The following is a 14,074-nucleotide window of genomic DNA, read 5'->3' as shown; positions in this document are numbered from 1 at the left end:
TTCATATAGGATCATTCCCCAGTTATACTTAATCTGAGCTTAGCCATTAAAATATCCTGAGATCTATCTTCATAATCATTGACATTTATATCCAAATGAAATAAAGCAAACAATGATGTAATATCACTATCACTGGAATTGTGTCACGTCATGGTATATCTATGTCACTTGTTAGTTTGGCTTGCAGTAGATTATTACTATGTGGAGTTTTGCTACAGTATCACTGCAGATATAATGGAACAAGGCTGAACTGAAAGACTGTTTTTTTTTTCATAAGGAAATCTCCATTATTGAAGAATTTAAGTTACTTACTCTACTTGAGTAAAGAGTTTAAAATGTATTCTGTAGTGCAGTTTCTTGAGTTCTGAGAGGTGATTTGTTTTTGATATTAAAAGTGATAGAAACATTGACTGAATACACAATTACTTTTAAGTTTTGTACAGAATGTCTTAATTTTCTTGGTTTATAACCCATACCTGGCAGCTGTCCACACCTTTGCAGAATATCCAGATTGAGGACTGCAGTCACTAATTAATGGCAGATATTTATGTTACAGACTTCATATCCTTCAGAAAATGCATGATAATGCAAAGCTTGTTAATGTAGCAACTTTGTAAGTCTATAACAGCAATATTTAAAATCTGCCTCTGCTGTTGACCCTTTATCCACCTCATTATATATTTTATATATTTTTTTTAGTTATTTATTTTGTTTCTTTCCCAAACTGGTCCAACTGGACTGGAGGAAGAACCCCTTTCCAGTTGAGGCCTGGGAGAAAAACACCAGATATTTTGCAATATAAAATAATGGAAAAAAAATATAAAAATTCTTATTCATTTATAGGAAAAGAAAGCAATTGTACAATAAGATAATAAATGTTATAGAAAAAATTTACAGTATGTTCCGTGAGTCTAAGTCTTAGCATAAGATATGTACAATGCAGCTCAAATGTCTGTAACAAGCAAAAGACATTCATGAGATAGAGAATATACAGGCAGGATGGGATAAACTAGAGGGAGAGATATACAGGTAGAGCAGTTGAGGGAGAGGTATATAGGTAGGGCAGGTGAGGGAGAGGTATATAGGTAGAGCAGTTGAGGGAGAGATATATAGGTAGGGCAGGTGAGGGAGAGGTATATAGTTATAGGCAGGTTGTTAGAGGACGGAAAGTATTACTGGGAGCTGATAAAAGGATGAGCTGATAGAGGGTGAAAAGGGAGTAAAAAAGTAGAGAAGAAGTAAAATAGAGGAGGAAATGATGAAGATAGGGCAGCCTTGCTTTAGTAGAGATTAAGAGGGAGTTAGATGGTGAGTTATAAAAAGGTAGTAGGATTGTACAAAGATACAGATATGGGGAAGTAGACAGGACAGTCAGTTGAATGAGTAATTATAATGGTACAGGATCTTAAATGAAGTTATCAAGTGGGGAAATAGGAACTCTGCTGGTAGAGGTTATCCTGGGAATGTACAGGAACAGAGCCATGGTTGTTGTGTAAGGTCTTCAAGATTAGCAAAAGTTTTAACTGCACCGGCATTGTTTCCATATTGGACTAAGGTGCTATGATTAGTTGCAGTATGGATTTATTAAAATGCTGAAGGGAAGAGGACCTCATATAGATTACTGAGGGACATTGATAGTTACTGGGAGGAAAGTGGAGTACTTGTTTTGTCACTTTACAGTTTTGAGTTCTATAACTTCTGGCTTTCTTCAAAATTCATGAGCAAAGAAGTTGAGAGGCATTTGTAAACATTCAGTAGGACTAGATCTGGGGATTACTCTTTCACTATTATAGTTATAACACAGAGAAAAGGAAATGTTTATGACTTTGCAATCTCCTATGAGCTAGAGAAGTTGCCTCAAACATGGTGGCTGATACACTGTATGAATTTTAACCACACAAGTAGCAATAAGTGCAATGTGTTGACATGGTACCTTCAGTGCTAGAAAAGTAATCTAAAATAATGTTATTCAATATTCACTTTTATGAATACGATGAAAAAAAATGTTAAGTTTCCCAGAATGTTAAGAACATTTTAATCATAGTAAAACAGGCAGGATGGTAATTGCCATTTAGGATATTGTTCTTACATGCTATGAAAACAGTTATAGGTTGTAAGGGAAATGTATAATTTCTCCATACCAATCCTTATTTAAACATAGGTATATAGTTCATGTGGAAATATGTATCATCTGTTGCTTTTTTATAGTAAAGTGTTTGCTCATTTCATTTTAGAATTATATTCTGCAAAGGAGCATGTTTTTCCAGAGGTACTTACAATATCCAAGCTGAGACAATATAAAACTGTGTTCCTCGATATTGTGGATACTGGCAAGGTCAGCTTCTTCCTTTCGGCATGACAACAAGGCATCCTTCCACATTTTCTCTTCTCTCTTGATTGTGTAACAGTAGCCTGCATAAGGAACCCACTGATCTGGGCACTTAATATGCACATTATTAACTGGATTCACACAACACAGGAAAGAAAAACATATTTTAAGTATTACCAATATTTAAGTACTGTGAAAATAAATTACAAATTATCTGAATACAGTCATTTATAACATCTCACTTTATAAAGACCAAGTTATTAATCAAAACACTTTCTATGGTATAATATACAAATATCACTCTACCTGAAGTCAAGGACTTTACCATGCAACACCAGAAAATGACAGAACGAATCTACATGCTGTGATTCAAAGTGAATAAGCATTGTGGTGCCCTGTTTCTACTGTAGTTGCATTTATTTTATGCTATGAGTGATACATCACCACATATATATTTACCCTGACTGTAAATTTCAAGCATTCCCACCATAGTTCTTACTCTACTATTTAAATTAAATGCCTCCTTTTTCCTGTAAAAAGAACATATGGCAAATCCAAAGGCAGCCAAGCACTACAACCACTAAAATTATTTTAAATCATTTGAATCTATGGCGAGTATTCTTAGTTAAGCAAATGTGCTGAGCCTATCTGCAAAGTTCATGGATGAGCATAGCTTTGCTGCGATTCATAGAGGCCATTTATGCCAATATGTGATGAAATTGAGTGTGCTTATTTAAATGTGATAAAAATGCAAAAGCAAACATGGACAGTTCCACCAGAAGTAAATTGACCAAGTCCACTGGAATAAAGTCACAAAACACTGCTGAAATCACAATATCTATACTTTTATTCGCACAAACAGGATTTCACCCCATAACCAATGGAACTTCATCAGATAAAAACATTTTCAAACAGGCTACATTTTTAAAAACCTGATTGACCAATAAAATTACATTAATCATACACACCCTCTTTGTATAACCAATAAAAACATTCACATAAACATACATTCAAGTCTATGTACATCTGTGCTTTGTCCAATCACCAGCAAATCCCACTGGCCAATGGACAAATAAATCATCAAAAAATTGACCAATCATTTTATTCTTAACAAGATATTACATATTCATGATTGTGGACATCATATACACAATAAACATTTTTAGTATATTTTATGTATTAAGATAAAATTATCTAAGTATCAGCTCTGCTGTATATAACCTAACTATAAAACATATAAAAACATTGTCATTACAGCACTGAGTTGTTCTAACTAATAAGATCACATAAGGATATCTTATATCCAATCACAATGCTCTTCAGCACAAACCATTATACATAAAATACTAAAATCAACTACCAGGCTTTGCCGAGAATTTTATATTCCTATTGGGTCGCATTCCACCAATAAAAAGACCTATTCGGCTCAAACTGCCAATCATGACACATCGTCCACCTCTATGCATAAATTACTGAAAGTCATCTAACAAACATTGCCGAGAATTTTATATTCCTATTGGGTCACGTTCCACCAATAGAAAGGCCTATTCAGCTCAAACCACCGATCACAACACATCAGTCCCAACTTTACTTTGAACAAATCCAAAACTACTATAAATTTAAGATCAAACAAACAAACACTAATAAACGCATTTACACATTCATCCTATTACCTGGATGTAAAAATATATTATAAATACATTGGATCAGCAGGATATTATCCATAAAAGAAATTCTTCATATATAATTCATGCACGGCCAATGTTTGTAAGGAACAAAATCTAGCCGGCCAATACTATATTTGAGGTGTGCCATTGTTAGCATAGTCACACCTTTTTGGCATTTCAGTAGCTATTGGTTAAAGAATTGGTGAATCGTGCCACAAGATTGATGCTACTAGCCAATAATCAACACACTCTAAACTCTGCATTAAATACATTATTAAAACCTAAACTTCTTCATTAAATCTAATAAAACTGTAAAACCATATATTGTTCGATTCACAAAAGCAAAGAACTTTAGCTCTTTTTGTTATTATGGCAATGAACATTGCCATATAACAGAACAATCCACCAGTACAACTACATACATGGTTGGTTCACAATTGATGAATAGCAAAACAGGTATCTTTCAATCTACCAGTAGTATTCCTAGGAGAACAATGGTTGCACCTATCAACAACAAACCCACTTTCAATCACATATTCACTAAACTACAAACATAAATATTCCAATATTCAAATGTATAAACATGAAAAATGATAATAAGACACAACAAACAATAAATAAAAAACGCATTATATATTAAACTGTTGTTTAGCATCTAAATATTGCTTTCAATTTCAAGAAACAAGTGACCGAGGCTTCCTCATTTAAACCTGGCCAAAAATGTGCAGAAAGGCTCAGTTGCCAGAATAACTCTGCTTTTTCCAATAATAATTGCCAGGCACCGCCTCTATTCGATTCAACCACAGTTTGCAATACAATAAATTTAAAATGATGACCACAGTTCTCCGAAATATGTCTATAAAGGACATTGGTAGATTTTTTGGCAGGAATATCTGATTAATGTTCACCAGTTATGTATTTTAACTTCCATTCATTCTTGCCCACATAAAAACATCAGCAGTGCATGAATTATATATGAAGAATTTTTTTTATGGATAATATCTTGCTGATCCAATGTATTTGCGATATAGTTTTACATCCAAGTAATAGGATGAATGTGTAAATGTTTTTTATTGGAGTTAGTTTGATCTTAAATTTATAGTAGTTTTGGATTTGTTCACAGTAAAGTTGGGAATGATGTGTTGTGATTGGCGGTTTGAGCCGAATAGGCCTTTCTATTGGTAGAAAGCGACCCAATAGGAATATAAAATTCTCGGCAATGTTTGTTAGCCAACTTTCAGTAATTTATGCATATAGGTGGATGATGTGTCGTGATTGGCAGTTTGAGCCAAATAAGTCTTTTTATTGGTGGAATGTGACAAAAAAGGAATATAAAATTCCCAGCAATGCCTGGTAGTTGATTTTAGTATTTTATGTGTATAGGTTTGTGCTAAAGAGTGTTGTGATTGAATATAAGATATTCTTATGAGATCTTATTGGTTAGAACAACTCAGTGCCGTAATGACAATGTTTTTATATGTTTTATAGTTTTGTTATATACCGCAAAGCTGATACTTAGATAAGTTTATCTTAATACATGAAATATACTAAAAATCAATTAGAATATTCGTTTTTGTGAATAAAATATTTATTGTGTATATGATGTCCACAATCACAAATTTGCAATAACTTGTTAAGAATAAAATGATTGGTCAATTTTTTGACGATTTATATGTCCATTGGCCAGTAGGATTTGCTGGTAATTGGACAAAGGACAGATGTACATAGGCTTGAATGTATGTTTATGTGAAGGTTTTTATTGGTTATACAAAGAGGGTGTGTATAATTAATTTAATTTTATTGGTCAACCAGGTTTTTAAAAAATGTAGCTTGTTTGAAAATGTTTTTATCTGATGAAGTTCCATTGGTTATGGGATAAAATCCTGTATGTGTGAATAAAAGGATAGCTATTATGATTTCAGCAGCATTTTGTGACTTTATTCCAGTGGATTTGGTCAATTTACTTCTGGTGGAACTGTCCATGTTTGCTTTTGGATTTTAAGCATGGTTTTCTTTACCGTTTGGTGTGTTGGTTGTTTTGGTTGCCAGCATGAATTCTTCTCCACCAGTGACACTATCACCCCTAGAAAATTTGTTGGGTGAACTGACAACATTAATACAGCAGCTTAAATAAAGAATGTACAAACTGGAACAGTTACCAGTATTCCAACAGTCAACTCAAGCTTTGCATCTGTCTTAGCTTTCTACTTACAATATTCCTGGTTCCTCTTTGGAAATTAATAATGGTATTAATTCTCGGTCAGGTAACCAGTTATCACAAATACTTGATGCAGAACCTGATTTGAGTAGAAAGACAGGAACTGTGTGTGCTAGTCAATCCAGTTATCATCAAACTATTAATTTTAAAGACTTTTAAAGGGTTCAACTACATTTAGTAATGATTCTAACATCACTAACCAAAGTGTCTGTAATAAACTATCCAAATCTGACCGCTGACTTTTGAAGATTAAGAAATTACAGATGGATTCAGAATATTTAAGCGAGTGTATCAAAAGACAAATTGTGCTGAAAGGCTTGCGGTTATGGTGCTACTCCACGGGTTTAATGGAGAATTCACCATTTCATAAAGAACTGCTCCAATTGTTTGATAAACATGGATTTGGATATATGGACTTAGTTATAAAGTTCAATAATTCTACCACTGAGATGCTTACCAAGGACATTTTGGTGTTAAAACAATTCTATTACATAAGATCTTAATTTTTCCAATAAAAAAAAATATGAATATGAATATGCACATATTGTGAATTCTGTTGAGGAACAGATGAATGTTATAAAGTTAAGGAAAATGAAAAAACTGTCTAGCGACATGGAAGCCTATAATAAAAATGCAGCTTATCCAGTTCCTCTGGGTTTACAAGTTTGGCCCAATAAATCCAAAGATATCCCCAGTGGATATAATATGAATGAAAGCAATAATGACTGGCGCAACAATGAACTGGAAGATACTGATGATTTTTTAGAAGATCAACAGATGGCTGGTCCACGACACTAGGAGTGTCTGAAAAATTGTCAGAATCCTTGCCGGCAAGTATATTGAATGAGAGGTTCAAAAAGCGGGACATGGAGGAATCAGAGAGGAAGGGGTCCTCAGAACTGGAAGGGGAAGAATTTAATTTAATAGCTTCTGAACTTACGAGTGATGAATTTAGACTGCCAGCATTAAAGATTTCTACAAACCTTAAAGGGGACTTTAAAGTTTATAATTTTTCTTCCCCTTGAAATTTCCACAAATATGTGTAACCTTTTTTCGAAAGGATGGATTTTTGTTCCCTCCAAACATATGAATTATATCAGACTTTAATGGACCTAAGGTTATATGTTCATAAGTTAAATTTACGTTCATTGTTTCTGAATAATGTATATGTTAACAACCCCCTCAGAGTGACTAGTACATACAATCCCCCACTGCATCCTACCCTAATGTTATTCCAAAATATGTGTGAGTTGGACATTATACTATGAAGAACAAATATGTTCACAATAATCTCAGTGTAGATGAACATGCAGTGTTGGATTTTTTGCAAAATAACTCACAAGTAAGGTTTATTAAGCCAGATAAGGGTGGAGGCCTTGTTGCTATTGATAAATGTGATTGTGTAACAAAAATGAAACAATTGTTAAATTCTAATACATAGAAACAAAGTTCAATTAATGAAAGGAACATGGTATATGGTCGAATTTGAAGTCATATTTATGATTTATTTTTGGAGGGTGCTATTGATATCCATCAATATAATTATTTGAATGTTGATTTTCCTATTACATCCACCATCTTCGGTCTTCTGAAGTTACACAAGGATATACATCAACCCCCTATGCATCCCACTGTGGACGCTAGAAGATCTATCACTCAACCAATAGCAAAAATGTTGGATGCAGAACTTAAGAACATTGTCTATAGTGAGCCATATGTCTGTATTGATTCATGGGATTTCCTTAGAAGGTTAAACAAGCTTCCCTATAGTAGTAATTGGATTTTCATCACAATTGACATCAAGGATTTGTATACTTGTATCCCACATTCCATTGGAGAAGAATGGTTTAGAGAATTTCTTGATATGAAAGGGATGTCACACTGTTCTATCAATGCATATGAATTATTGTTAGACTTGGTTTTGAAGTCTAATTTCATATTGTTTGAGAAGGATTTATACCTACAACAGGATGGCATCACCATGGGTTCTGTCTGTGGTGGGCTTTATGCTGATATCGTTATGATAATGTGGGAATATAAGTACCTTTTGAATTCTCCCTATTTTTCTAAATGCAATTTATATTTAAGATATCAGGATGATATTTTTATTCTTTGGGCCAGAGAGAACAATGAAATTGGCCCCTTTATTTCTTATATTAATAGCACTACTAGCTTTTTGTAATTCACGCATACAATTGATGATGTACAGGTTGCATATTTAGATGTTTTATTAAAGAAGGATGATATTAATCATAAATTGTTGGCTAAAATCTATTGTAAGCTGATGCATTCAAACTCATTTCTCCATTTCCAAAGTAATCATCCCACTTTTCAAAATTGAGCCATTGTTAAAGGACAATTAGTACGAGCGGCTCGTATGGTTACAGATTGGTCAGACTTCATTGATGAATGTGATCTGTTAAAAGATGTTTTTAAACAGAGGATATCCTGAGGCCTTTATTCTGGAATTAATAATAGAAGTTAAAGAAAAAAGAATGAAAGGGTATTTTGAACCTCTGTTGAACACAGATCCATTCAATACAAGACTAATAGATGAGACTGGGTTAGATTTATATGAAATTGATCTACCTAACAACTCCTTAGGAGTTATTGGTAATAATATTGAGCAGAGTAAGGATGTGCATACCAATGCCTTTATTGCATGTTTTAGTGATGATGGTAGTGCTATTAGACATGTGTTAATGAAACGTTGGGATGTTCATATTAATGATTCTATTTTTAGAAATCGATTAGGTGATAAACCTATTATTGTTTTTAAAAGGGGGCTTAATTTGAAGAATATTTTTGAACATTCTAAAGGAAATATCAACAAAGGGTTTATGACATAATGTGGCAACTGTGTCTATTGCAAGTATATTCTTCTAACAAATCAGATTATGATCAATGATCATGTTATTTTTATTAATGGCAAGCCACGTTGCAATAGTGAAAAAGTAGTCTATTGTGCTCTATGTTCATCTTGCCCATGTTTTTATGTGGGCAAGACTGAACGGAAGTTAAAAAACAGAACTGGCAAACATTTATCAGATATTCGTGCCAAAAAAAACTACCAATGCCCTTTATAGACATATTTCAGAGAACTGTGGTCATCATTTTAAATTTATTGTATTGCAAACTGTGGTTGAATCAAATAGAGGAGGTACCTGGCAATTATTTTTGGAAAAAGCAGAGTTATTCTGGCAAATGAACCTTTCTGCGCATTTTTGGTCAGGTTTAAATGAGGCAGCCATGGTCACTTGTTTGTTGAAATTGAAAGCAATCTCCAGATAAACAACAGTTCAATATATAATGCATTTTTTATTTATTTTTTGTTATGTAGTATAATTTTTCATGTTTATACATTTGAATATTGGAATATTTATGTATGTAGTTTAGTGAATATGTGATTGAGAGAGGGTTTGTTGTTGATAGGTGTAATCATTGTTCTCCTATGAATACTATTGGTAGATTGAATGATACCTGTTTCGCTATTCATCAGTTGTGAACCAACCATTTATGTAGTTGTATTGATGGATTGGTTCTGTTATACGGCAATGTTTATTGCCGTAAGAACGAAGAGACCTAATGCTTTTTGCTTTTGTGAATCGAACAATATATAGTTTTACAGTTTTATTAGATTTAATGAACAAGTTTAGGTTTTAATAATGTATTTAATGCAGAGTTTAGAGTGTGCTGATTACTGGCTAGTAGCGTCAGTCTTGTGACATGATTTGCCAATTTGTTAACCAATAGCTACAGAAATGTCAAAGAGGTGTGACTATGCTAACAATGGTATGCCTCGAAGACAGTATTGACCAGCTAGATTTTGTTCCTTAAAAACATTGGTTGTGCATGAATTATATATGAAGAATGTCTTTTATGGATAATATCCTGCTGATCCATTGTATTCACAATATAGTTTGACATCCACGTAATAGGATGAAGGTGTAAATATGTTTATTGGAGTTAGTTTGATCTGAAATTTATAGTAGTTTTGGATTTGTTCACAGTAAAGTTGGGAATGATGTGTTGTGATCGGCAGTTTGAGCCGAATAGGCCTTTCTATTGGTGGAACGCGGCTCAATAGGAATATAAAATTCTCAGCAATATTTGTTAGCCAACTTTCAGTAATTTATGCATATAGGTGGACGATGTGTCGTGATTGGCGGTTTGAGCCAAATAGCTCTTTTTATTGGTGGAATGCGACCCAATAGGAATATAAAATTCTCAGCAATGCCTGGTAGTTGATTTTACTATTTTATGTATATAGGTTTGTGCTAAAGAGCATTGTGATTGGATATAAGATATTCTTATGAGATCTTATTGGTTAGAACAACTCAGTGCCGTAAAGACAATGTTTATATATGTTTTATAGTTTGGTTATATATGGCAGAGCTGATACTTACATAATTTTATCTTAATACATGAAATATACTAAAAATCAATTAGAATATTCGTTTATGTGAATAAAATATTTGTGTATATGATGTCTGCAATCACGAATGTGCAATAACTTGTTAAGAATAAAATGATTGGTCAATTTTTTGATGATTTGTATGTCCATTGGCCAGTGGGATTTGCTGGTGATTGGACAAAGGACAGATATACATAGGCTTGAATGTATGTTTATGTGGAGGTTTTTATTGGTTATAGAAAGAGGGTGTGTATAATTAATATAATTTCATTGGTCAATCAAGTTTTTAAAAATGCAGCCTGTTTGAAATGGTTTTATCTGATGAAGTTCCGTTGATTATGGGATGAAATCCTGTATGTGTGAATAAAAGGATAGATATTGTGATTTCAGCAGCGTTTTGTGTCTTTATTCCAGTGGACTTGGTCGATTTACTTCTGGTGGAACTGTTCGTGTTTGCTTTTGGATTTTTATTGTGGTTTTCTTTATCATTTGGTGTGTTGCTTATTTAAATGTGCAAATAATGAGATGTAAATGAGGAGTGCTGTAAATCAGTGTACACTAAAAACAGAGGTGTAATTATACTGATCTGGTCTTAACTAATATGGGAGAGTGCTGCACATCCCCTAGTATAATGTCTTCCCTGGTAAGGTTATACCCCCAGCTAACTCTGGAATATTCAGGAACTACTCTAAGGCTAACTTCTGCTATTAAGTGATAACCTAGCAAAATTTCAAGCACCCATAAACACTGAGAACACTGCTCTCTATGCAGAACTGTTCACAGATACACTATACAAATGTATTAATAGCTGTATAGAGGCAGCTGTACTCACCAGGAAGAAGTACAGAACTAACTCAGAAAATAAGCCACCCTGGTGGAATCACAAAATCAATAGGCTGCATAACAGAAGACAGAAAATCATTGCAAAAATTAGAAGGTGCAGCACCCATCAGGATAAAACACTCTCATCAAACTAAACAAACAACTCAGAGGACAAATAACATCTATCAAAGCCAAATTTTAGGTAATTTTGGCCTCCCAGGCCAAGGACAACCACAAGGCATTCTTTAGCTATGCCTGCAACCTCAACGGTAATACAGAATTATGCACAGAGCTCATTGTAAAATGCAGCCACTTATACTGAGCCAGGAGATATAGCAAACCTGCTGGCCAACACCTTCCGCTGCAACATTACCCCCCCCCCAACCTTCCCTCAGGAAATACCATCAAATATAACGCCCTCTGCTGTGACTAGGGAACATGTCCTTAATGCTCTGTCTATGGCTAAGAAGACTGCATTAATGGGCCCTGAAAATATCCCCGGATACCTTCTAAATAGCATGAAACATGACCTATCAGGGCCTCTGGAATTGCTATTCAACTGTAGCCTCTAAGCAGGCTTTATGCCTCATGAATGGAGAACAGCAACAGTCATCACTCTGCACAAAGGTGGGCCATCTACAGACCCTGGAAACTACAGACCCATGAGTCTCACTAGTCTCATATGCAAAGCCATGGAAAGAATTATAATGGAAATGATCAAAAATGATACAGTAAACCTCCAGACACTCGACCCTACCCAATTAGTCTTCATCAAGGGTAGGTCAGGCCTACTCATCCTGGTGGACTTCTTTGATAAGGTCATCAAAGCAATGGATGAGGGCAAAATAGTTCACACTGTCTACTTTTACCTGGCCAAGGTATTTGACACAATACCCCACTCAAGCATTGTTGACAAACTCAGGAGATTGCGTACAAACCCTTATGTCACCCACTGGATAGCCACCTGGCTCACAGACATGACCCAGGAAGTTAGACTTTCAAGTCCACCTCTACAAAGTGGACAGTCGCAAGTGGAGTCCCTCATGGACCAGTCCTGGGACTGATTCCTATTGGCATTTACTTTTCTGAAGTCAAGGCCAATGTCAATGGTCTCTGGATGACTAAATTTGCAGATGATTAAAAATTAGGAGCTGTCATTGAATCTCACACAGACACAGATGTTCTCCAAGAAGGGCTGACACAGACATACAACTGGTGTCAGAGCAATGGACTAAAAATAAATGCCAAGAAATGTATAATAGTATCCTTTGGGAAGTCATCCATCCCTGTTAGCTATCATATTGACAATACACCCCTCAGAGCTGAACCAGTAGTCAGAGACTTAGGGACACACATAGTAATCTGGCCTTTGACCATCATCTGTCTACAGTAGTGAGGAAATCATTCGATGTTGCGCAACTTATAAGCAAAAGTATGGCATCTAGGTTCAAGTAAGTCGCTGTTTCACTGTATTCAACATTCATCAGACCTATCATTGAGTACAGTGCGCCCTTTAATATGAACCTAACCAGGCATATCCAGCAATTGGAATGTCCACAGAGGTTCCTCACTAAAAGAATACAGGGTGTAAGCAACATGTCCTGTGCAGATCACCTCAAGGCTCTACCCCTGTATTCTGTCTCCTACAGGCTGTTGAGGGGAGATCTATGCCTGGCATACAGGGCATTGTCAGACCCCACTCTGATGGACCTCCTGCATATCTACAAAACAAACAGCACCAGAATTACCCATTCTAAAGACTTAAACCTCGCCTGTGATATAAATAGGACCTGCTAGAGAGACAGGTATGTATCCCAGAGACTACACTTTCTCTGGAACAGAATCGCCATCCATGTGAAGCAGAGTTCCTCTTTAACCCAATTCAAATGTAACTTGGACAATCGGATGGGGAACAGGAAATTCATTCCTGTTTTGGCACCTATGTCTCTAATGGACACAGGCAGTCTGCAAATGGTTCATTTCCCAGGTCCCTGGTTGTAATTGGTTCATCTCCAATGCCCCTGCTTACACTTATCAAGGGTACTAGAACTTGCCAGATATTTGGGATGCATTAATCTAGTAAACACCTATAAACTTAAGAAGCTCATATTTCCTACAGTTTGAGCAAACGTCACAGTGCAAACACTTATCTTGTCATCAGTAGCTGCTGTGCTCATAAATTCTGTCATCAAGAGCATGTGGATATCTACCAATGTAAACCCTTTTTGGAAATTAAATGTATAACTAAGATAGTTTTCTATGTTTATACTAACTGATGCGTTTTTTGTCCAAAGAAGTTTCATTACTGAAGTCAAAGGTTTAATAATTTCACTGTTTAACTTTGAAATACAACTGAAATGTTGGGTGATTTTTTTTTCACTGTAAAATGAAAGTACACACTGGTATGTTTTATTTAGTAAACATATTATATGAAGTTGGCCAAAGTATAAAATATACTTTTAATCTTGAAAAAGGAAAAATATTTGACTGAGTGTTACCTCTGATGGTTTATTTATTTTTTCTAAGTAGCGAAGTTCATAAACAAAACCAATTGTCTGGTGTACAAGGAGCCACACTGTTGAAAACTGACTGAGTTAAGATTTCTTGTGGACTTAGGACTCAGG

The 14,074-nt window shown here is 34.9% G+C and overlaps 1 protein-coding gene across 1 annotated transcript in view; it reads right to left on the bottom strand.

The window, feature by feature from the left end:
- The window catches only part of LOC122796777 (macrophage mannose receptor 1-like), a 1,798,323-nt gene that overhangs the window by 1,291,719 nt on the left and 492,530 nt on the right, over nt 1–14,074 (bottom strand). The window contains exon 7 of the mRNA XM_044065505.1: nt 2,278–2,460. Within this exon, the coding sequence (XP_043921440.1) occupies nt 2,278–2,460 (183 nt within the window). The remainder of the gene's footprint in view (nt 1–2,277; nt 2,461–14,074) is intronic.

Source organism: Protopterus annectens, chromosome 3.part0, assembly GCF_019279795.1.
Source record: "Protopterus annectens isolate FY-2018-M chromosome 3.part0, PAN1.0, whole genome shotgun sequence".
NCBI classification, from domain to species: Eukaryota; Metazoa; Chordata; order Ceratodontiformes; family Protopteridae; genus Protopterus; species Protopterus annectens.
Note: the sequence above shows the minus strand (reverse complement) of the source record. Positions and strands in the feature narration are given on the sequence as shown.